Source organism: Dryobates pubescens, chromosome 8 (genome assembly GCF_014839835.1).
Source record: "Dryobates pubescens isolate bDryPub1 chromosome 8, bDryPub1.pri, whole genome shotgun sequence".
Taxonomy (NCBI): Eukaryota; Metazoa; Chordata; class Aves; order Piciformes; family Picidae; genus Dryobates; species Dryobates pubescens.
Genome location: NC_071619.1, coordinates 8,325,520 through 8,349,504, shown reverse-complemented (window position 1 = coordinate 8,349,504; position 23,985 = coordinate 8,325,520). Strand labels below are relative to the sequence as shown.

The 23,985-nt window shown below is 46.3% G+C and overlaps 1 protein-coding gene across 2 annotated transcripts in view; it reads left to right on the top strand.

The window, feature by feature from the left end:
- The window catches only part of MXI1 (MAX interactor 1, dimerization protein), a 61,714-nt gene extending 43,549 nt beyond the window's left edge, over positions 1-18,165 (top strand). For both annotated transcript variants that reach the window (XM_009908148.2, XM_054163407.1), the window contains exons 4-6: positions 13,333-13,447; positions 14,608-14,779; positions 16,632-18,165. In XM_009908148.2, coding sequence (XP_009906450.2) covers positions 13,333-13,447; positions 14,608-14,779; positions 16,632-16,795 — 451 coding nt within the window. In that variant the 3' untranslated portion in view covers positions 16,796-18,165. The remainder of the gene's footprint in view (positions 1-13,332; positions 13,448-14,607; positions 14,780-16,631) is intronic.
- Positions 18,166-23,985: the final 5,820 nt, after the last annotated feature.

Genomic DNA, 23,985 nt, shown 5'->3' with positions numbered 1-23,985 from the left:
TCTTTCTTTTTTTTTTTTTCTGTTTTAAATTCTTTTTCTTCCCAAAACAAACCATGAACTTTTCGATGTCTGGCTTGTTCCCAGGTGGGACCCTAACCCTTTTCCTGCTGGGAGAATAGAGAGTGAATGAGTGTAAGGCAGCTAATCCTCCCACAAATGTTAGTTGATTCAACTACAGCTGTTCTTGGTTTGGTGGAATTAAAATCGTGTCCCTCTGTGGCATTGCTGACTCAGGCAGGGGTCATAATGATCTTCTCCAGCTGATAAAGAGTTTACTCGTGGAGTAGAATGTTCTGTGCTTAATGTAAAGACTTCTTGAGTCCTGTTGGAAACACTAAGAGTTTTGCAGTTGAGCTGGAAAAAAAAAGGAGTAGTTTTCATGTCTTATGGTTAAATTTTGTCTTTCTTCCTGCCCAAGGAAATGGTTTCCAAGTGGCCAGCTTGACACTTTTTCTTCGTTTGAGGTTCCAGGAGCTTTACGTCTCCTGGCCTTCAAACCCTGCTCCTCTTTTGGAAGAGCTGTATTGACAGTGAGTTCGTATTAGCACACCACACCAGCTGAACAGAATCAAGGTGTATTTTCACACACTCCAGTACCTCCTTTCGAGATATCTTTTCTGGTACCTCTGTATCTGTGAGATCAGGACGTGACTCATCTGCCATCACAGTGCTGGGAGCTGTGCTTCTCTGTTCAGGTTCCCATGCTGAGTGACGTACATAGTTAATTGGAGTTAGCACTAGCTTCTGAAACACAATATTGCTGTCCTTTGAGTACAAAAGACCCTCATATCCAATAGGATGTCTTAAGTCTTAAGAGCAACAAAGTTGGTGAGGGGTTTGGAACACAAGCCCTACGAGGAGAGGCTGAGGGAGCTGGGGTTGCTTAGCCTGGAGAAGAGGAGACTCAGGGGTGACCTTATTACTCTCTACAACTACCTGAAGGGAGGTTGTAGACAGACAGATGTTGGTCTCTTCTCCCAGGCAGCCAGTACCAGAACAAGAGGACACAGTCTCAGGCTGCTCCAGGGGAGGTTCAGGCTGGATGTTAGGAAAAAGTTCTATACAGAGAGAGTGATTGCCCATTGGAATGGGCTGCCTGGGGAGGTGGTGGAGTCGCCATCATTGGAGGTTTTCAGGAGAAGACTTGATGGGCTGCTTGGTGCCATAGGTTAGTTGTTTAGGTGGTGTTGGATTGGTTGATGGGTTGGACGCGATGATCTTGAAGGTCTCTTCCAACCTGGTTTATTCTATGTATGTATTCTAAGTCCTTCTTCCCAGGGCTTTTTTCCAAACCATACATCTGATAGTGGCCTTGGCTGGCAACTCCATTTTTCTGGGAAGTTTGAGGTTAAATTTAAAACAGTTTTACAAGGTGAAATTACATGCACTGCTTCCTCTGTTCCAGATGTATGCCCTCTCTACCTGAAAGGTACTGCAGATATTTGATGACTCCTTAAGTATTTCTGACAGTGTGAATAGGTATTGGATGAAGAGCACATGCTTTCCTTCTGGCATAAAAGATTTCATGTAAACAGCTATTCCAAATGGTCACATTCTTAGAATGTTTTGGGGTTTTTTTCCTCTCAGGATTTTGATTTTTCTTCCATGAGGTGAGGAAAGTGGAATATAGCATCAGAAAAGAAATGTGTGGGGTGGGGAAAAAAACCCCACAACTCTGTTTTACTTTATTGAACAGTGAAAGTCAAATTATCTTGTAGTAGCACTAGCTTATCTGTGTAACTTTGAATGACAAAAAGAACATAGTACCAGGTCAGAATATATTCCTGATATCAGCATATTCCATGCTCATTATCCTGAAAACAGAAAATATGTTTTCCAAAATACCAAGTTGGTAGCATCCTTTACTCTTTCATTGTTGGACAAATGTCCATCTTACAAAGCATGTGATTGCTTCTTTTGACTACTTGATGGCATTACTAGTTTTAAACCTAGACACCAAAGTCCAGGCTCTCTTTTGGTAGTATTGTGAAGAAACAGAGGTTCTGGTTTGAGGGACTCTCTGTGCCTGTACTTCTCTGACATCCTGTGGGCCTTGGGTAGCTTTTCCACAGTAGCCAGGAGAGTAGTCCAGAGGCACTCCACAGCTACCTAATGGGAAGCTGCCAAATCTCAGTTTATTCCAGTCTCAGTGCGGGCAGGTGGCCTTAACGGGTCTCTGCAGGTCCCTGATAATTCATGTTTTCAGGTTTGCGCCATCACTGGTTTCTCTTTGAGAGGCTGCAAGGACTCAATGGTAGTAGCTCTGGAGAGCTCTTCCTGTTGCCTGGCAGTTTTAGAGGCAGTTAAGGATTGTGAGGCGAGAGCATCCCCATTTCTCCGTGTCTGACTGCAGACACCTTGCGGGAGCCTGAAATATCTCCTTTCTTTTCAAAGGCATGGTGCTTAGCCAGGAAACCTCTGAACAGAGTAATCAAGAATAGCTGGCAAGTTTGGAAAATCTTGGCTATCTTTGCCAGTGACCTAATTCTAGCAGTAAAGCTGCAAATCCATACACGGCAGCAAAGCAGGTTACTGCCTCCTCTGTGGCGAGGCAGGTGTCTGATGAATGGTGCTGCTGCTTTGCAGGCGTGCAGGAGGAGGAGGAGGACACTGCGTGCTGGTTGGAGCAGTGTGGCCAGACTCTGCGGCTGTGAGCAGACTGTGTATCCCTAGAAGGGTGATTATAATGGCATTAGTGAGAATGAGGGCACAGGACACCGTTGGCTATTTAAAGAGCAGGTCTATGTTTAAGCACCTTTTAACAAAGATGGAGTTTTTATTAGACTGGGCTAGGCAGGGCTTTATAATTAACCAGCCTGGGTTGCACGTTGGTGTTTACAGCTTGCTTTGCACGTTCCCCGATAGCCAAAGGCAGGATTGGAGATAGATCTTGCTGCTGAAGTAGCAGAACTGTGATACTTGTGTGGTTGTGAGCATCGTTGAAAAGTTGGTGCCGAGTGGTCTTGTGCAAGAGGTACCTAGATGTGACCATATGTCCTGGTTTAAGGCCAGACAGACCCTCTGTTGCCCCTGAAAGGGGCGAAAGAAGGACACTCACCCAAACGGGTTGGCAAGTGATGGAAAGTTTAAATGGAAAAGCAATTAGTGTTTCACAGAAACTACAAAGCATGGTGACAAAAGAATCCCAAAGCATAGAGAGTCCTTTACACTACACCCAAAGGTCCCCCCCAACACTTCCCTTCTCCCCACCTGAAGGTCTACCCAAAAACCCCCAGGGCTGTTTCTTCCCCCCCCATTGCTGGCCAGGTCTGAGACTGCCCCCACCCCTTTCTCCTCCTGACCTTAGGCCTAGACAGGCCTAAGAGACCTTGAGATACTCTCCCACTGTTACCCAATAGGGAGCATCTGTCAGGGGAGCAGAGAGGGAAGAAAGAGGAAGAGAATGGCTTTGCAGATGAATTTATAGGACACAGGATTTATGGGTAGAAACAAGCTGTTTCCTGTGTCCACCTACTGGGTTGGACACTTAGGACACCAAAGGTGTAACTTAAGCGGCAGTAACAGGAGGCACCCAGCCTAAACTGCCACACCATACTGGTGGCACCTGGGCAGTGTTTTTAGGTCAGAAGGAGAACGTGGTGTAGAGTATTTATGGCCTGGGTCAGCTATAGGGTTTAACATACTGTTGTAAGCACAGCTTAGCCTGAAAGAGGTTTAGCTGGTAACATTGTGTATTCTGCTATCGTAAAGTTCAGTTAATTATATTCACCAGGGATTAAAATACTTCATGGCTAATGGCCAAGATCAATAATAGTAATCCTCAATATATAACTTTAGGGGGTGACTAACTTTGATAAATAGTAATAGATTGCTCTAGAGCATCTGTTGCTGTTAGGCATCTCTTTGCAATTGCTTTCAATAAAAGGCATAGAGGAGCTGAGAGAAGGGAAGAGAAACTGAGAGATGGGCACTGAGAGCTTGGTGCTAGATCTGGATGAAAATGAAGGGGTGAGAGAAAATGCCAGGCATTGATTGACTCCATTCCTCTACTGGGCAGATGGCCACCTGTGCTGCTCTCACCACCTTTTCATTGTGAAGCACAGGCCGTTGTATTTGATCTTTCTTTATTGAATTGGTCTGTTGTATTGGTGCCTCTGAAGATCAAAGGGGTTAGGAAAGGATGAGTAGTCAAGCTCCCAAACAGCTGAGAGTCCATTCTGGAGGAGGCATCTTCCAAAATGGTATTATTTTTATTACTGTGAGCATCAGGATTCAAACATTTATTTCTTTTGGGTTTTTTTTGCTATTCCTTTAAGCATCCTAGTTTTTGAAGTCATGGGATTACAGATGGTCTCTTTTATTATTATTTTACTCATTTAAATGAAGCTTCTGTATTCTAACCCTCTAGTTCAAAGAGAAAAACGTAAAGATATGCAACAAATAAGACCCAAAGGCCCTTCAGAAGATACTGTGTGAATAAAAATAGCCCTAGACACATCAGTTCAGAATCATAATGTTGTTTTAGTCTAGTATTTGGGATCTGCTTGATTTAGGAACTCTTGAGTGCAGTCACAAGATCCTGTTTAGACATCAGTGAATCTGGCAACCTGTATTCTTCCAAAGAGTTTCCAATCCAGTAGACTGCTGGAGAAAGGGGACAGAAGCAAAACCCTGGACAGGCTGCTGCTGGACAGGACAGGCTGCTTACCTTAAGGCTTACAGCTTCTGTTGCATATGTGGAGTAGGGTTTGTGTGCCTACAGAAGTGGCCCTTTTCACCAAGTATTTCATTGGTTTGGCAGGATGTTTTCCTTCCCAGTGTGCCTTGTCTTTGCCTTTGTGACTGGACAAAAGGCTGCCGTTGCAGAGCTCATCGATACGTTGCTGTTAGTAATTCATTTGTTCATGGGCTGGAATCGGGATGCCGCTTTCTGGAGCGCTCGTTATTTCCCCGTTATGGAGCTTGTCACAAGGCAGAGGTGCATTGATTTGTGTCACTTTGAAAAGCTCCATCATTGCCTTGTTTGTTTGTTTTATTACTACTATCCTTACTATTGTTTAACCATAGGTCTCTTCCTTTGTGATTTGGTTTTTAGTCTGCCCTCGATTTGAGAGTACAGTTGGGTGCACGTTCATCTTCAGCTTTTGCAGATAGATCTGATGTGGTTTGGATCCTGCTGAAAATGTTCCCCACAGAACTCTTTATTTTTAAATTTCTCTTTACCGCAGTATCACCAAGGTTGGAAGAGACCTCAAAGATCATCGAGTCCAACCCATCACCACAGACCTCATGACTAGACCATGGCACCAAGTGCCACATCCAATCCCCTCTTGAACACCTCCAGGGATGGTGACTCCACCACCTCCCTGGGCAGCACATTCCAATGGTGAAGAACTCTCAGTGAAGAACTTTCTCCTCACCTCGAGCCTAAACTTCCCCTGGCGCAGCTTGAGACTGTGTCCCCTTGTTCTGGTGCTGGTTGCTTGAGAGAAGAGACCAACTCCCTTCTGGCTACAACCCCTCTTCAGGTAGTTGTAGACAGCAATGAGGTCTCCTCTGAGCCTCCTCTTGTCCAGGGTAAACAATCCCAGCTCCCTCAGCCTCTCCTCATAGGGCTTGTGCTCAAGGCCTCTCCCCAGCCTTGTTGCCCTTCTCTGGACAGGTTCAAGTGCCTTGATGTCCTTCTTAAACTGAGGGGGCCCAGAACTGGACACAGTACTCAAGGTGTGGCCTAACCAGTGCAGAGTACAGGGGCACAATGACCTCCCTGCTCCTGCTGGCCACACTATTCCTAATACAGGCCAGGATGCCATTGGCCCTCCGGGCCACCTGGGCACACTGCTGGCTCATGTTTAGGCAGTTGTCAGTCAGCACCCCCAGGTCCTTTTCTGTTTGGGAGCTCTCCAGCCACTCCGACCCCAGCCTGTAGCTCTGCATGGGGTTGCTGTGGCCAAAGTGCAGCACCCAGCACTTGGACTTGTTGAATGCCATCCTGTTGGACTCTGCCCATCTGTCCAGCCGGTCGTTTATAATACGTTGTCAAACCTTTATATTGTCGGCCCTAAATTTTCATGCCTTTATTTATATTAAATGACAGAAAGGCTTTAAAAAAAACAAACCATAAAGAGCTAAAGGTTTCTTTCTTTTTTTTTTTTTTATGGTATTTTTATTAGCATTTGGAATACAAATAGAGTGTCATCCGTAGAAACAGACTAGAAACAGAGGCACATGAGCGAGTACCTCCTGCAACTGAGAGCAAAGGCATGAAAACAAATCATTGTCAGAAGAGACCCAATTTAAAACCAGAAAGGAAGGGTTGTTTAGAATTATTTCACAGCTCAGGTGGAGAGTATTAACTTTTAACTGCGTGTTTCTGAGCCAGGTTTCCTTCTCAAACGTGTCTCGCCTCTCTGGTGTCCTGTGCAATCGGGGTGAGCGGGTGTGAGTGTGTTTATTGCAGGCTGGCTGGACGCCACCACAGCTTTATTGCGCGTGGCTGGAGGGCTCGCAGCGGTTGCATAACACTCTGCAGCAGAGAAGGCACAGCCTCTGCCTGGCTGTCTCTCCATCCCTTGTCCAGGTGCTTGGCAAAAGCTCTTCCTTCACTGAAGCACTCGGTGGGGGTGGGGAGGGGTGTGCAGATACTGCTGCAGAGAGGTAGCCTGGTTAGGGGTTAGAGCCAGGAGTGAGGAAAAAACATCAAGTCTTAATGCTGGCTAGTAGAGATAAGCATGCTTCTGACCTGTAAATTGCTTTTAGAAGGAAACCATATTTTCCCCTGCCCTGTGGTTTTTGCATGTGTTTCTTATTACTTTTATCTCAAAATCATTCTCATCCAGTGAATTATTGATGTGGGGTCAGTTGCATTTCTCAAGGACTTGCTTACTTTAACCAGTGATCCCTCCTGAATTTTTTAAGCAATCTATTACTTCTGAAATCCAAACAAAGTTGGTGGTTTCTAATTTCAGGGTTGAATTAGACTAGACTCTGTAAAGTTGTAGAGGGAAGAAGGGGGAAAAGGCAGAGGGGAAATATGATGATGCCCTTTTGCATGTTAAGCTCTTCCTTCTGCTGGTTCTTTTGGTGCTTGGTTTGGATCTGGTTTTCTCTTGGTTTGGTTCTGGTTTTCTCTTGGTTTGGTTCTGGTTTTTTTAACATCCCTGGGAGATCAAGTGTCTGATTTAGCCTCAGTGGGACTTGAGCATATTCCTAATGTTGAGCACATGCTTAAGTCCACTGTTGAATTCAAGCCCTATAGACCTGCAGGCATAGTACAGAAATATCTGGGAAATGCTCTTCTTTTCCCTCAGATGCCCCCTTCTTTCAACATGCAAAAATCATAATTCAGCATTTTGAAATGCTGCTAGAGGCAAGTTGGTCATATCCTGCTGGGAGGGAGGCTTAAGCTTTTAAAGATGGGAAGACTGTGCATGTGTCTGTGTGTTTTGCAGATGCCTGGGCCTTGATTCAGCAAAAGTCTGTCAGCAGTGTCTGACTAGGGGATAGTGCCGAGTCTGGTAAACCCAGTGCTTCAGAGTTAAGTGTGCACATGTGTTTGACTCCTCAGCAGAGAAAGTTTCTCATCTCAGTTTCCACTGCTTCTGCTCGTGGTGGAAGCTGGGAAAAAACCCCACAATCTCCAACTGAAAAACTCCCACAACCTCAGAACCTGTCCTAGCAAAGAAGCTGCAGTCTCTCCAGGGATGTTTACATTCAGGGATGGCTGCAGGCATTGCTGCAACATTTACAAGAGGAGGATGTACCCAGGGGGGAGGGGATGTGTGTGTGTGCACTGTGGTTCCTGAGTGCACAGGGGCTTGGCTGAACCCCTTGAGGGGTTTCCTTGGGCATTGAAGGTAGGTAGATGCCTAGCCCTGTGTAGCAGCGTTGTTGACCAGTGGACTCAAAGCTTGGAGAAGAGGAAGTGGGGAATAGTTTTTGCACTCATACCTTGTCCTGCACTGCAGTTTTGATCCAGGCTAAAGGGAGCACGGTTCCTGCAGTAGAATTTGGATGTGTGTTGTTCAGTGAGACAGCTGAAGCTATAAGCAAAAAGCACGCATAAATAGAGGCTTCTTCCCAGTGCTTTATATAATCAGAGTGGATGATGTCATTGGGAGCTGGAGAGGAGAGCAGGCTGTGAAATTACAGCCCTCTGCAGCCAGGCAGAGCCAAGTGCAAGGAAGGGATGCACAGAGTGAGAGCCAGGCTCCTCTCCAACAGAGGCTCAGGACAGAGGGTCTGGGGGCTCAGGCGTGGAGAGGAGCTGGGGTCAAACTAGCAAATGCGAATGCAGCTCTCACACAGCACAAAGGGAACGTGGGGAGAACTGCACGTGTCCAATGGGCAGCAGTGGGGCTGCCATTTTAGGAGCCAGCACACTCTTCTACTATATGCAGCCACCTGTAGCTTCTTGTGGCAGGACTATGGGGCTGCTGAGCTTGCTCATCCTTCTTCTAGTTCACTCTCCTGGCTTGTTCATTTAGGAGCTAATGTATCTTTTCTCACAGCAGCTCCTGGCAAAGATGAGGATGCATCCTCACTCTGCTTCCCCTCTGCATCCCAGAGGAACGTGGCTTTTGGGCTCCCGGCCCTGCACAGAGGAGGAAGCAGAATGGGCAGAATGGTGCTATGCTAGCTAGATTAGCCGTGTGGAACCAAATAAAAGGCTGTCCTCAGCTCTTTGGGCTGGTTTTCTGTGAATGCTCTGCTCTTTTTCTGGCCACCCTGATACCCTATATGGGAGTCTTCTTCCTCATCAGGAGGAGTAGCAGGAGTCACTGGACCCACTTTTTACTCTTGGGAAAGAGGAGCGCCTCCTCCTTTCAAATCATCCCTGGATTCCTTCTTCAGCACATCCAGCACCTCCTACGTGCTCAGGATGCTGCTGTGAGAGCCTGGGTGTTTTTCCAAGGCTACTTAAGCAGGAGAAAGGGCTCCAGTTTCTCCCATCTCCCCTGTAGCTAGCGTGCAACGTCTTTTGCCTCAGCTGCAACTGGAATTCTCTTGTCTTCCTCTGTCTTCCCCAGGCTCGAGGCAGCAGCCCTTCACACCAGGCTCTGTTATATAACAATGTGGGCATTTAGAGTTGTTTTTGCAGAGATTGGCAGATGCGTCAAATATTGGCATAATCCAGTGGTTTGCATGGAAAGCTGTCTGGCTCCGTCTGGAGCCCGCACAGTGCTGGCATTTTCCTTCAATACAAGAGCCTGCGGCGTAGGCAAAGCCACCTTTGCAGCAGAGCTCAGGTAAACAAGGAGAAAAGACATTCCCATGGTGGCCTGACCTTGTGGGATTACAGGTGTCCAGATACAGCTCCAGGACTTGATAAGAAAGATTAATAGGTTTGTGATTGCTTTCTTTCTCAAATGGTCTTTTAGCGAAGTTTGCTGTGATGCTTTTGATCTCTAGGGATTGATTTATTATTTATTTCCCTGGGCTTTACTGAAGCCATCCATCAGTGCATCAGACCTGCCCGTGTGCTCTGTGGTTTGCCATCATGGCCTGTTTGGGCTGCTGGAATTTGAGAGAGGTCAGGGGCTGTGAGCATGCTAGATTTTTAAAATAAAGAGACAAGGTATTGAGCACTGCAGAGGGCAGAGAGCTGGGGAAGCTGGTTGATTTGATCTCACTGAGGGAAAGCCACACTCACATGCCAAGATGGTTTGTGGGCTTGGTTGCTCTTCACTGGCCCAGCTGCACTGGGTCAGGCTGCTCCTGCCAGTGTCCTCCCTGGCAGTGGGAGGTGGCTGCTGGGGCTGAAGGGCCCGGCCATCCCCGGCTCACGGCGGCCATCCCCGGCTCACGGCGGCCATCCCCAGCTCACGGCGGCCATCCCCGGCTCACGGCGGCCATCCCCGGCTCACGGCAGCCAAGCCAGCTCACGGCGGCCATCCCCGGCTCACGGCGGCCATCCCCGGCTCACGGCAGCCTGTGCACTGGTGCTGGCCTGCTGCTGGACGCTCGTGTAAAGCCCCCTGTGCGTTGCCCTTGTTCTGGCTGTGTTTGGAGGGGTGAATGCACCCAGTTCACAGCGGCATCAGAGCTCAGAGTGCAGAATGAGGGGAAAATCCAGCAGCAGCACAAAAGTGATAGATTTGGTCTAATCCTTTCCAAACTTGCCTCGGCCCAGCCAACAGCATCTGCCCCTGCAGTAAGCTCCTTGCAGGAGCCCTGCTATGTGCCGTTGTGAGTTTATCAGCTTGTGTTCACACCCAGTGTTACAGCCAGGTGTCCTCTCCTGATGTCTGGTGTGCCAGCAGAGACCATCACCCCTGCTGCAGGCCACAGCATTTGGCAGCTGGCCAGCAGAGTTGCTGCCAGGACTAGTTGCTATGAAAATCACCTGTGTGAGCCTAGGCCAATCTCCAGGGCTTTGAGAGCCAATGTGGGAATCCAGAACTGGGGGAATGTCCCCTTTGGGGCTGTGTGTGCTGGGGAAGTAACTCTCTATAAACCTCTCTAGTGTCCTTATGAGGACAGACCCTCTGACTGCTTTGTCTTCTACCTGCCCTTATGAGGGCCAGCAGAATGCAGTAACCTTCAAACCACCATAGCACTGAGACACAACGCGAAGTGTTCATTACACGGCTGGATCTTTGCATGTAGATTTCAGGTTGTTCTCATCAAGTCTGCAACTAACCAAGCTTTTGACATGGCAGACCAGTGCCATCCTTTCAACTGTGGTGTCTGCAGTCCAACCAGTGCTCACTCCTCCCAAAGCTGATTGCTGGTTCCAGGAACTGTGGTTCCTGGTGTAGCACCTTCTCTGGTTCCTGGTAAAACCTCCAGTGCTGGGGCTTAGCCCAAAGCTCAGGCTGTAGATGTGTTGTCTATTTCTCTCCACATTCAGGAGTGGGCTGTGATACATTTGACACTGGTTAGATGTTGATTCTCCAAGGTTTTTGTTTCCTGTTGGAGGAATAACAAAATTTTAACCAAGAGCTGGGAGCTGCTTCTGCCCAGCAGAGCCAGGGGGCAGTCTGTGGTCCCCACCTGTAGCAGGTGCTATTTAACGAGTCCCCTGTTAGGTGTAACCTGCTTCTCAGCCCCCAGATCTGTGCACACATCTTTGGCTTTACACAGCTGCATTTTTAACTTGGACTGATCCTGCATGTGCTCATATTTATGCTGTGAAGAGACGTGTGCTGCTCTGCACTGCAGCTGGCTGGCTGTGCTCTGACAGTTCTCTGACTAGGTGACTTGCCTCTGTGGCCATTCAGGAAATCTGTGGCACAGAACCCAAAACTGGGTTCAAACCCCAGAGTGTTGTTAACCCATGAGATCATCCTCCTCCTCCTATGTCTAGCTGCAAGAAGTCATTGTGCAGTCTCCTGTTGGATGACATGAACTGTAGTGACAGTGTGAACCAGCAGTTTGTTGCTGGCCATGTAGGCCATCATGGGACACTGGGCAAACACCTGTAGTGGGTGCACACAACTCCTGTTGATCAAGGAGGTTGTAGTCAGGTGGGGGTTGGTCTCTTCTCCCAGGCAACCAGCAACAGAACAAGAGGACACAGTCTCAAGCTGCACCAGGGAAAGTTTAGGCTCAAGGTGAGGAGAAGGTTTTTCACAGAGAGAATTGTTCACCATTGGAATGTGCTGTCCAGGGAGCTGGTGCAGTCACCATCCCTGGAGGTGTTCAAGAGGGGATTGGATGTGGCCCTTGAAGCCATGATTTAGTTGTCATGAGGTGTTAGGTATTAGCTAATAGGTTGGACTTGATCTCTGAGGTCTTTTCCAACCTGGTTGATTCTTTGATTCTAAGCTCTACATTGAAAAAGAGCTTCCAGGTAGAAAAACAACCCCTCGTGTCAGCCATATGGGTTTAATGTGAGCAGGGTTTGCCCTAGAGCAAGCTGAGAAGTAAAAGATGAGATTGATGTGATAAGTATTTCTTCAGTTTGATTCTTTTTTTATTATGATTTCCCTTTCCCCACCCCTCAAGCTGTTAATATTTAATGACAAACACGTGCTCTTCAAGGCCCTTTCCGACGGCACGCAGCCCTGTGGCTGTTCCTGAGGCAGAGTGATGGACCCTTCGTAAAGAGATTTATAACAGAAACAGTGAGGAGCTTGCAGCCGCAGCACCACTACTGAACACTCCCCTGCACTGACGGTTCATCAGCAAAACCCCTGACCCTTCCACCCTTAATCATCCTTGCTTGTCACTGACATAATTGCCTGATTACAGACTCCTCTCCCCCACCCCTTTCAAAGCGGGTGCAAGAGTGAATTTGAAAAACAAATGGGAATGAACTGTCCGTGCTCTGGTTTTGTTTGTTTTGTTTGCTCTTGGGTTTTTCTTTTTCCTTTTTCTCCCCCTGCATTGAGATGGATCAGCCTAAGATTCGGTTTCTTTGTGCGTGAGCAGGGGCCAGGATAGGCTTTCAGGACTCCTTTGCACCGGTGTTTGTTGCATGTGAATGGTGGAGCTGATGTCATTGTGTTATTGATTGGGATGACAAGTTTGGACATAAATCATTAATGTCTGGCAAAGAGAGAGGGAGGCAAAAAAGGCAACCCACACTTGATAGTTTTCCATAAATCTGCTGCTCATTCCTGCATACGTGATACAGAGGAGAGCACAGCAGGAGGAGCTTTGCTGTGCAGCCCAAGTACGACGAGCTTTGCCACTGCTGCCGGAACCATTTTTCCCAGAACTTGTTTCCATATTCTGCAGAAAAGGGCTCATAGCAGCAGCAGCTCTGTCGTGCTTGAGTCTGCCTTTGTAGACATGAGCCAAGGTCAGAAGATTGCCCAGGGGAAGGTCTTGGGTTCTCTTGTTCCCACAGACCTTGCACCCCCAGCAGCATTTCAGACCTGGGCCCAGGAAGGAGTAAGAGAGCAGTTCTTGGGAACCCCATCCCTCTGGATCCTCTAACTGCCAGCAGGGACTATTTGGCTGTTTTGGGCTGACCATTTTTTCTCCGTGATCTTCTCAATTTTGTGCCAAAAGACAGTGCTTAGAGCAGTTTATAGCAGGTGTTCCAGAGCCAGCAATGCACAAGAGCGCAAGGGGTAGCAGTCATTCAAAACAGCTGAAAGAGGAAACCCATGAGATGCTTGCACCCTGTGCTTGCATGCCTTAGCCCTGCACAAAGTTCATCCAGATGAGCCAGATTATCAGTTCAGACAGCAAGAAAATAAACAGTGTCTGTCAGAGGTTAGCAATAATGCAAGTGTTGGTGAGCAGATGATGTTAGCAGTATAAATAGCTTAGTGCCAGTCTGTCCTGGTACCTGTGGGGAGTCTTGTGGTGTGCAGAAAGAAGAAAATGTGAAAACTGCATTTTAGGAGGGAAGTCAAGAAGGAAATGACATTCCCTTTCTGAAAGCACAGCTCTGACCCTCCCCTCCTCCCCTTGCAGCCGAGCTCACCTCCGCCTGTGTCTAGAACGCTTGAAAGTTCTGATACCGCTAGGACCAGACTGCACCAGGCACACAACGCTTGGGCTGCTCAACAAAGCCAAAGCACATATCAAGGTAAGAGCTGATTTTTCCCAGCTACTTTTCAGTCTGGGCTGTAGGAAGTACAATTCAGCTGTTCTCTCTTTCCATCTTGAGGCAACTGTCGAAGGAGACTAAAATCTTTTCAAAACCAAACCAGAAAGCCTTGCCCCCTTGGTTCATCATCTGTCCCTGCTACAAGCCACGCTGTTAGGGAGTCCATAATGAGCTCTATTAAGTACAGATTTGGAGGGCAGGGGTCTTGTTCTGTATTGTAATTGTTCATTGACAGCTGCATCTCTTCAAAGACAAACATACCTGCTCTGGAATGGCTGCATTCTGATGGGCAATGCAGCGTTTTTTTCTGATGTGCTGGTGGGTTTCCACTGGCGAAATATTAGCACAAACCACGAGAGCGAGAGACAGAATTGGCTTGCTGGGGTTTCATGTGTGAACCTGCCAGCTAGCCCTGCACTCTTTTAGATTAATTTCTTGCAAAGAGAAGCATGAAAAGAAAATGCAGCATTGTCAGTGTCAGGAAGAGGCTGAAGTACTTTGTCTCAGGTCAGGATGGCGGGAGGGAGGATGGGTGGTGAAGGAGAAAAAGCACTGCCGAGGGGATAGAGTTAGCCTGAAATGACTCCTCCTTATGCAATGTGCTTGTTGTAGGAAACAAAGAACAGTGCCCTGGTAGATTTCCCAGCCGTGATCAAAGAAATCTGTAGTAGTTATGTAAATCACTTACTGAATAGAAAACTGTTTCTGAGAAATCCTACTAAACCATGCAGCAAGGAACACTGAACTCCCAAGGCACGTTTTTATGTTACAGTGGATCATAACAAAACCTGAATTGGTTTGGTTAAGGGATTGAGGCCCCTTCGTGGATAGGTTTGGTAATGCAACCCATGTGGAATGACCCACAAACTGCTGCAATTCAAACGGTTTCCCCTGGAGAGGCTCTGTCCTCAGAGACCTTTTGTACTAATGTGTATAATTTTTCAGCACTTGGGAGGTGGAAAAGGTGTGAGGAGATGGCATTGTTCTTGGGGAATGCAAGGCAGCTTGTTTTGGGGCTTTTTTCGCAGCTTAAATACTTCTAGGACCTGGAAAGGTCGTAAGCAAAGCAGGTGGCTGGGCAGTGGAGGTGAGAGGGAAGGAGGGGAAACCAAAACTAATTATGAACTCGTTCATGTTAGAAACTTGAAGAGGCTGAGAGGAGAAGCCAGCACCAGCTTGAGAACCTGGAACGAGAACAAAGATTCCTAAAGAGAAGACTGGAACAGCTACAGGGTCCTCAGGAGATAGAGCGAATACGAATGGACAGCATTGGATCTACCATTTCCTCGGATCGCTCGGACTCGGAGCGAGGTGGGTGTCCTCAATGAGCAGTGAATCCCCAGGGCATGACAGTCATCCATTTCTTGTCTCAGCTACCCCCTTCTTAGGGCCTTTGGTGATTAGGCTGCTGGGTTTGCTCACAGGGGTGCACATACATGGGTGCAGACACACGGTTATTTATGAAGGGTTTAGTGTTTTGCATGAGTCCTAATTAAATCTGGAAGAGATGATGCTGTTGTCAACCTGAGCTGTTCTCTGTGGTGTTTAAAGTGACCTGTTTCTCTGAAACGCTCTCCAAAATGCCAAAGCATTAGTTAGGACAAACAAAGTGATCCCAAGATGGCAGATAAATACCTGATGGTAAAATTGAGATACTCAGGGTGCTCCTCGGTTTGCTGAATCTCTTGGCAACTCGGAGGACAATGTGAGAAGGTATCAATGGGACTGAAACAGATGTTGCAAAGCAGCATCCAACCTCCCATTCTGTAGTGGGGCCACAGTATAATCAAGGAACCATGGTATCCCCAAGCAAATTGCCTCTTAAAATTCCCAGAATCATTCTGCACAACCCCTCCTTTTCTTCCCAAGCATCCTGTAGAGTTCACCTCATTAGTTAAGTCTGGATAGAGGTGATCCTAGTGGCTGCCTAAATTCAGAGACTTTTCTCTTCTTCTGAATTCTCTCTGTTGTGAAGAGATGCTTAGCACAATAGATGGCTCAATACTGACATCCAAAGATGCTGTATAGTTTGGCTGTGAGTCTGTAGTTTAAAAATAAATAAATAAGTAAAGAAAACTCCTTTTGGAACATCTAAACAAAATATGAACCAAGATACCTGGTTAATTGGATCTCTGCTTTCTATGTCTGTCTTAAAAACAAGATCTATAGTCTAAAATCCACTGAGCATCTCTGAGAGTAAGCCAGATCCCCCATGATAATGCATTGTAATGCCCAATGTGAGTGGTCCCAGTTTTGGCAACACTGTATTAAGTGTCATATTGCAGGGTAACATTCTTTGTTACCCTCTGGTTTACCTGTTTCATTTTGCTGTCAACACTGAGGTAGGAGAGCTCCAAAGAAAGAGGTAATATTCAAGTTCAGCGTGTGGGGTGGTCCACCTGTGCTGAAGTGTGCTGGAGGAGTCAAACCCCTTTGCTGGGTCACAGAATCACAGAATGTTAGGGGCTGGAAGGGACCTGAAAGGATCTTCTAGTCCAACCCCCAAGTCAGAGTCCAGAGAAGAGCAACAAAGTTGGTGAGGGGTTTGGAACATAAGCCCTACGAGGAGAGGCTGAGGGAGCTGGGGTTGCTTAGCCTGGAGAAGAGGAGACTCAGGGGTGACCTTATTACTCTCTACAACTACCTGAAGGGAGGTTGTAGACAGACAGATGTTGGTCTCTTCTCCCAGGCGGCCAGTACCAGGACAAGAGGACACAGTCTCAGGCTGCGCCAAGGGAGGTTCAGGCTAGATGTTAGGAAAAAGTTCTATACAGAGAGAGTGATTGCACATTGGAATGGGCTGCCTGGGGAGGTGGTGAAGTCGCCATCACTGGAGGTTTTCAGGAGAAGACTTGATGGGGTGCTTGGTGCCGTGGGTTAGTTGCTTGGGTGGTGTTGGATTGGTTGATGGGTTGGACGCGATGATCTTGAAGGTCTCTTCCAACCTGGTTTATTCCATGTATTCCCTAAGGAAAACTCCAAACTGGTGTCTAGTCTTTTTATAAATCATGTTGACTGCCCATCCCCTTCCAGGGAGAGCACTGAAAGTCTACCTGCTGGACTGCTCCCCTGTCTGTGGGAGTCCCAGCAGCTCACTGGCTTGAAGGGACAGTTTGGCCCTGTGGTGCTAACCTGTGTGCTTTTCTCCCATTTTCCTTTTTAGAAGAGATTGAAGTGGACGTTGAAAGCACAGAGTTCTCCCATGGAGAAGTGGACAATATCAGCACAACCAGCATCAGTGACATTGATGATCACAGCAGCTTGCAGAGTATTGGGAGTGACGAGGGTTACTCCAGCGCCAGTGTCAAGCTCTCATTTGCTTCCTAGAACCAAGTGAGGCAACAGTGCAGGGTGAATGATTTTACTGGGGTGATCAAACTGGGTCTTAGATGCCAGTATCCTCTTTCAGAAATGCATATTGACAGCTAGTCCTGGAGAAACCTGTATATAAAGCTTTTTGGGTAAAGGAAGCCTCCACAGAAACCCACATGTGTTCATTTGGTCATGTAACCAATCCCAGTCCCTGCTGGCAAAAAGTTAGACCAAACACTAGTCCCTTTGAAGTCAGTGAAATCTGTTTGTTTCTGTGGGACCCGGATCTAGACCTTAGTGATGAAACACTTTGTTTTGAATTTATTTGTTTGAAAGAGGATACGAGAGACTCATCCCTCTCTTTACGTCATGAGATTTGAGAAGTGTCCGAATTTCTTCTAGCGCATTCAGGTTGAACAACCTAGTTTAGGCCCTTCTGAAGAGCTTTTTGTGGTCCTAAAAGGACCGTGTCCTACAGTTTATCACAATCCGATGCTGTCGTAATGTTCTAGGAAACCTAAAGAAGGCTTACGTAGCCTAGGGATGACAATGGCGATGAGGAGGAAGGTCTCATTCTGTGCCCAGAGAGAGAGGGGGGCAGCAAAGAGATGTTCAGGAGAGAACACCATTCAGCTCAGCTTTCTGTTGGACATCATTTATAAACAGCAAGCACCTCTGATGCGTGGCTAAAGCGAGAGGTGCGCGCTTGTAATCTACCAGCACATCCTGGGCCGTGTCGTGCCTCAGGCTGTGACGCCCGCAGCAGATCTCCCAGTAGATGCGTGCTCGCAACGCAGGCACACAACCAGCTGAGCACAGAGAGCAACCAGCACACACGAGAGGTGATATGACAGGAAGTCATGCCCGGATACTGAGCCACTATGACCTTTTTATTTGAAGAGATTTTTTGATAAACATTTGTAAATGTGTCGGGAGGGAAAACACCCCAAGTCTGATGCGTCTTTTTAGAGCTTGTCCATACGAAACCCTCGATGTCTTTTATATAAATTTATGCCATGAGAAGATCTCTCTTTTGATGAAGCACTTGACCCAGTGAAATGCAAAGATGCTTTTTGCCGTGCACACGATGGATGAAGGCTGTGCTAGCTGGAAGAGGCCAGGTTTGGTGGGGGTTTCTTTGGTTTTCTTTTTAGAACCATTCCCTTTGCTACTTTTGAGGTTCCAGTCCAGTAGTTAACCTTAGCTAAGCTCAGCACGTCTCTCATTGTTAATGTAACGTTTTGACTGCACGTCCCCTTCCCAAGGGCCTTGCCACCTTACCTGTGCAGGTGCTGTTCAGAGCTGTTATAGCAAATGTTTTCTGATTTTCCTTGGAGACGAGCGTTCTAACCTGCACTTTGAGGGCTTTGCTTTTATTGTTTGGTTTTTTTTCCCCCAATTTTTCTCTTTTTGATGGCCAGGATGATATTGTTTTCCAACTTTAAAAGAAGAAAAAAAAAAAACAAACCCCACACCTTAATAGAGTCCTCACCTATGGCATTGTTTGAAACTTTGTATCTCCTTAAGTAATTTAACTACCCCTCGTTACTAAGGAAGAAAAAGAAGGAAAAAATGCTTTATGAAAGTCATAACTTATTGCTGATTTGAATGGGTTGTTAATTTCAGTCCTTTAGAGTTTTATTTTGTTGTTTTAGGTAGGGCTGGGCAAAAAGAGGTAAAATAAAATAACAAAAAAAAAAATAAAGACAACCATATTTAGCAGTGCAGTGGAATTGTGTTTAAATGTTAGCATATGGTCCCCATTAAAGTAGCACTTTAATGCCATTAAACATTTCTGTATCTGAAATGAGTCGTGTTCTTCCAGCTTGGTCATTCCTATCACCTCAGCTGACTCTTTGGCCTTCTGGTGCTCTTTGATCCTGCCATGAGAAGATCCTGAGCAAGTCTGTTGTAGACTTGGGTTATGATGAGTTGCTTGTCTTTTGAGTATTCTGATTATCTCCTCCAACTCTCCTCCAAAATGTGTCATCCCCGTGCTCGAGTAGAGAAATGCTCTTTCTGTGGATGTAATGAATGATTTTGGTGGGTTGGGTTGGGTTGGGTTGGGTTTTTTAATTAATTTGCTTACTAAGTCTGAATCAGATAGCTGCTGTTAAGTCTATTTTCATGCCTGTGTATGTAATCCAGTGGCTCAGTACATCTGTTCTTCTTCCTTCTGGGAGCTGACCTGGCAGCAGCAGGAATTTGCCACAGGCTGAGCTGAGCATTAGGTTTACAAGTGGAACCTGAGCATTTTCAAAGGAGAAATGCTGCTTGGCATCAGTCTCTGAATGATGCAAGGTTTGGGACAGTCTTCTCAGTGAAAGGTGGGAAACTTTAGTAAGGCCTTACTTATCTATTTGTTATTACTGCCCTTGAAAGCATTGACCACTGGTGCTGAGCAGTTGAATGCCGATGGGTTTTATTTATTTAGGACCTTGTTTCTGTAGCTGTCCCAGCACTTCTTCCCTGTTATTTCTGTTTGTTTTAAATGGCCACTTGGGAAAGAAATACCACAGCTAAGAAATACTGAAGTTCAAGGGGTGGGGATGTCTTTATTCTCCTAGTGGGTATAAAACAGTGACATATTTATGGCTGGGTAAATGCATCTGAAATGTTTGTTTCTATGCTCTAGCACCGGTTTGCTATCTGACCTTCTCTAGCCTTGTGGACTCAAAGGAGTCTGGATATCAAGTGCAAAAGCAATGGGAAAAATACAGCAGATGAGCTTCACCAGCCACCCAGCTGCTCAGCTAGCAGCAGTGTTCCAGCCAGGAAGAGGACCAAGGATAAAACAAAGTAAAGAGCTTTTGTATTAACTGCTAAAGACATGAAGTTGCTTGCACAGGCACTGGGAAGTTTTGTGGCAGGTCTTAGCAGGTTTCAGTTAGAGTTTGGATAGCTTCTTATGTGATGAACCATTTCTCTGAGTTGGTCCTGCATTGCTTTATGACTGCATTGTGGGCTCTGGCCTTTCCTATATATGCTTGCACCTCACATGGTCTGTCGTATTCCTTGCATCTCCCTTCCCTGGTCTTGTCTCTTTGCATTGAAATGTTGGAAAGGACTAATTGTTCAGAGAAGTTTAAGTTGCTTGTGGACAGGCAAATTTGTATGGTTATGCAGGACATCATTTAGAAGGAACTGTTACAACCATTGCTTAAAACTGCACGAATCCAAATTCTCCCTGTTGCGGCAAGGCAGAATAATGCCCTGTGCCAAATCTGCTTTAAGGTCCTGTCACTGTTCAAAGTACTATCAATGTTTCTGCTGCTAGCCACCCTGCTCTCTTGTGGAACAGAGTGAGTATCCAAAGGTGCAGATCCAAACTCTGGAGGGTCAAGTCTCCCTTACCCTTTGGAAGCTGACGTAGTCCATCACACTACTGAACTCTGAGAGATCATAGAATCTGTAGGGTTGGAAAAGACTTCAGAGATCATCAAGTCCAACCTGTCACCCAACACCTCATGACTACTAAACCATGGCTTCAAGTGCCACATCCAATTGCTTTTTGAACACCTTCAGGGATGGTGACTCCACCAGCTCCCTGGGCAGCACATTCCAATGGCAAACAACTCTTTCTGTGAAGAACTTTCTTCTCACCTCAAGCCTAAACTTGCCCCGGGGCAGTTTGAGACTGTCCTCTCAACAGGACAATTCAGACTTAGTTTTCCCTAGAGAAGTGCTCACAGAAGCTTAATCTCTGTTTTGCCCAAACTGCCCTTAAAAATAATTTTTGAAAAGTTATTTTCATTCACCCTAAACCATAAAGGCTCTGAAAGCATGTTGCTGTTTGGGTTCCTAACTAGTATTTTTTTACTGCAGAACTGTGTGGGATTTGTGCTGCATCTGAGGCCTCGGTTTATTCCTCTGCAAGTAGAGCCAAGTGAAATGCTGCTTACTGGGCCTAGCTTCTGCCCTCCACACTAACTGGTTTCATTCAGAGTAACACTTACTCTGGCCAGATGGTCATTTGGGCACGGAATCACATTTTCCTTCCATCTTTGCAGCATTGTGTGATGTTTTCCACGGTTTGCTTTATGGATGATGCTGGCTTTCTGCTTTAATTTTCAGTTGTTTTTTTGTTCGTTTGGGGTTTTTTTTTTTGGGTTTTTTTTTTGGGGTGGGTTGTTTGGGGTTTTTTTCTGAGTAATAGAAGTCCTAAATGTATTCTGTTCTTCATTTTGCAAGGACATGGTGGCTTTTGCCATAAACCCAGAACTGGATGTCATTTCCTTAGGCAGATTGCCCACACATGCACACACGGCTCCCTCACACGCCGATTCTGTCAAGTCTTCCCTGTGTAAATTAGATCCCTGGCAGGTCCTTTTGCTACGGACAAACCCATTAAAAAGACCATCCAGCATTTTCCTCCTTTTGACACAAGTGTATTACAGTGTGTCATCTCGTGTCTGCAGACAAGCTGGAGATGACTATCTGGCTGCATTTGTCATGGTTATCCTGTGGCGACTTGTCACTTGAAGGTCATTTTAATGTCCGTTCCATTAGAGGCACGTCAGTGACGAAAGTGGTCTCAAATCCATCTGTCTCAAGGAATCTGGGGGTCATTAGAAATCAGGTTAACTGTACAGACCTATCATTTTTCCAGGTTCTGTGGCTGTGTCCTCCTTTTGTTTGTGTTTGAGCTCCAGCCTCTTGCTTCCCTGCATTTTGTTCTCTCGCACTTGCTGCTCCCCGTTTGTAGTCTGCGTTTCTCTGTTGCCATGTCGAAATGGATGAAGCGTTTGGCTTCAGTGGAAGTGGGATCCATCATGTGGACTAGATGGAGACAGTCTTTTTTTCCCCAGGATCATAAGGCATTTTCTGTCACCAGCTATGTGTCATTGGAAAGAGAAACTGGGGTCACTTCATGGGAGAGAATGGTGAACTCCATTTTGAGGTTAGGTGATGTTCTGGTTTAAGGCCAGGCAGATCCTCTCCTGCCCCCACAGGGGCAAAAGAATGACACTCACACAAATGGATTGCAGAAGTGATGGACACTGGTGGTTCAGAAACACTGGGCAGAGAAGAATGATGAAGTGGCTCTGAGCACTAGTAATAATGCTAGTCTCATTTTGGGGGATGCTCCCAGGTTGGTATTTTCTGCAGTAAGGCCCTCTGGGATGTTTTGTCATACAGATCTGACTGTTCCATGACAGGGCTAAAGGATTGTGGCATTTCTTACTGCCTTCCAGCACGCAGTAGCTCAAGCATGCCTTCTCCATGAAGTGATAGTTACAGGGGTGGCTTGAGAGGAGACAGATTTATCATCCATCTGATCCCACTCACAATGATTCCCGATGAAAGAAACACTAGTGAGCCAGAAAGCTACTCCATGCATGTGCAGCCAGCTTTGGGCTTAATTCACCCCTTCCATGAGGGCTCATCGATGTGGCTGTTGCAGCAGGGCTGTGTTTCAGCAGGGATTAATTTTGATCTTCAGGGACATTGTGGCAAAGCAGGAATTTGAAGCATTTTATTGTGGTTTTAACATTGGGGTTGCTAGTCTGAATGTACATAGACCTAGTTCATGACTTGGACTAGTAGCACTCTAGCTAGTGCTTGGTTTAGCTGAGCCCTAGGAAGTTCTTTCCATTTAGCCTCTTTTCAAAAACACTTGTCTCAAAATAATGAATTGTTTTGGATCTCCTCCTGAAGGACTTAATAGGGAAATGTAACAGCTCTTTCCTCTCCTGGAGTGGTGAACAACTGTACAAAATAGCACTTACTGCCCTAGGGAATACATCTTCAGCAGGTCTGATAAAAATGTCAGGTTTTAAACTTGGCATGACTCGCATTCCTCACAGGGAACTTCTCTTTGGAAGGTAACATCACCTTTCAGTCTAGGTAAGAGCAAGGCATTTCTGTCAGCGTCCATCTGGGAAAGCTTTGCACAGACCAAGGAACCATTGTGAGTTCCGTGTGGGAAGGTAATTGCTTTACAAAAGGGACTTGATGTGAGTGCTTTGGTGCAGCAGAGCCTTCAGCCCAAGGCCAGGGTTTTGATGTGTCAGCAAAGTTGCTTAACCAGGTCATATGTTAACAGGTAGTCAGACTGGGTATGTGGCAGGGATGTTTACCATCTTTCTCATGCAAGTGTTCCTCCTTATTTTGCAATTTTAAGTCAAACTTCTTAGAGCTCAGGTAAGGATTGGACAGACTGCAATGCAAGGAGCAGCACCAGCTGCAAGGTAGTGGAAGATTTTCCTTCATCTCAGGCTGTTGTGGGACATGAAGCTGATTCAGGTGAGTGAAACATCAATGAGCAATATAGAAGCTTGCTACCAGTTTTGCCTTCTAAACATCTCCAGCACAAAATTGCAGTCTTCTGAGTTAAAGTCCTTTTTTTGTATTTACAAACCTCTGAGAGCAGGCATCTACAGAGCTAAGAGACAGCACTCTGGCAGAAGGGAAAGCAAAAGAGAAGTGGATTGCTGTGACTGTGAAAATTCAACATTGCTGCCCTAAGGCTTCTAAATACTTAAAGTGTTTGAGCAGGCCCAGATTTGAGTCCAGTTTGTGCTGTTTAATCTCCACACTAGATCACAACTGGCACAAGAATGAGGCTATACTGGATGAAGCATTCCTTGTAGTAACTTAAGAGGAGATGTGTAGCCCATGCTAGTCACCTTGCAGTGCCCTTACCTGAAAAGGACAAAGCTCTGTTCTACAACAAATACCCTTTCCACAATGGCTCTAACTTTTCCTCTGCCACTTCAGTGTTTCTAAGCAATGTTTGCTTTAGAGTGGGAGTTGCCGGTAGTGGGGTAGGTGCTTATCCTGCTTTCTGAGAGAGGCCTGGAAGTCCATGTGGAGCATGAGCTCTGAAAAAGCAGATTTCTCATTGTTTAGAGCACCTAATAAAACTCAACAAACCAACCCAAACACTCCCACACATTTCAGGTCCCCTCAGCATTTGTAAAATAAGTAAGTAACATTTTGTGTGTTGTTCTGGCAGTCACCAGCATTGCTTAACTCATTTGTGTTTTAATATGTGAGGAAGTGAGCCAAAGCCAGACTGGACATGAACCTGCCAATGAGGAAACAGCATAAAAAACCCTTAAGAACAAAATCCAAGTGCCCCAAGGAATGGCTGTGTGGCCAAGACAAGAGTTTGGGTGTTTGTGGGGTTTTTAATTAAATAATTTACTCTCAAAATCCTCTTTTCCATAGAGCAGCCCACCCCAGCCACAGTGCCATCACTG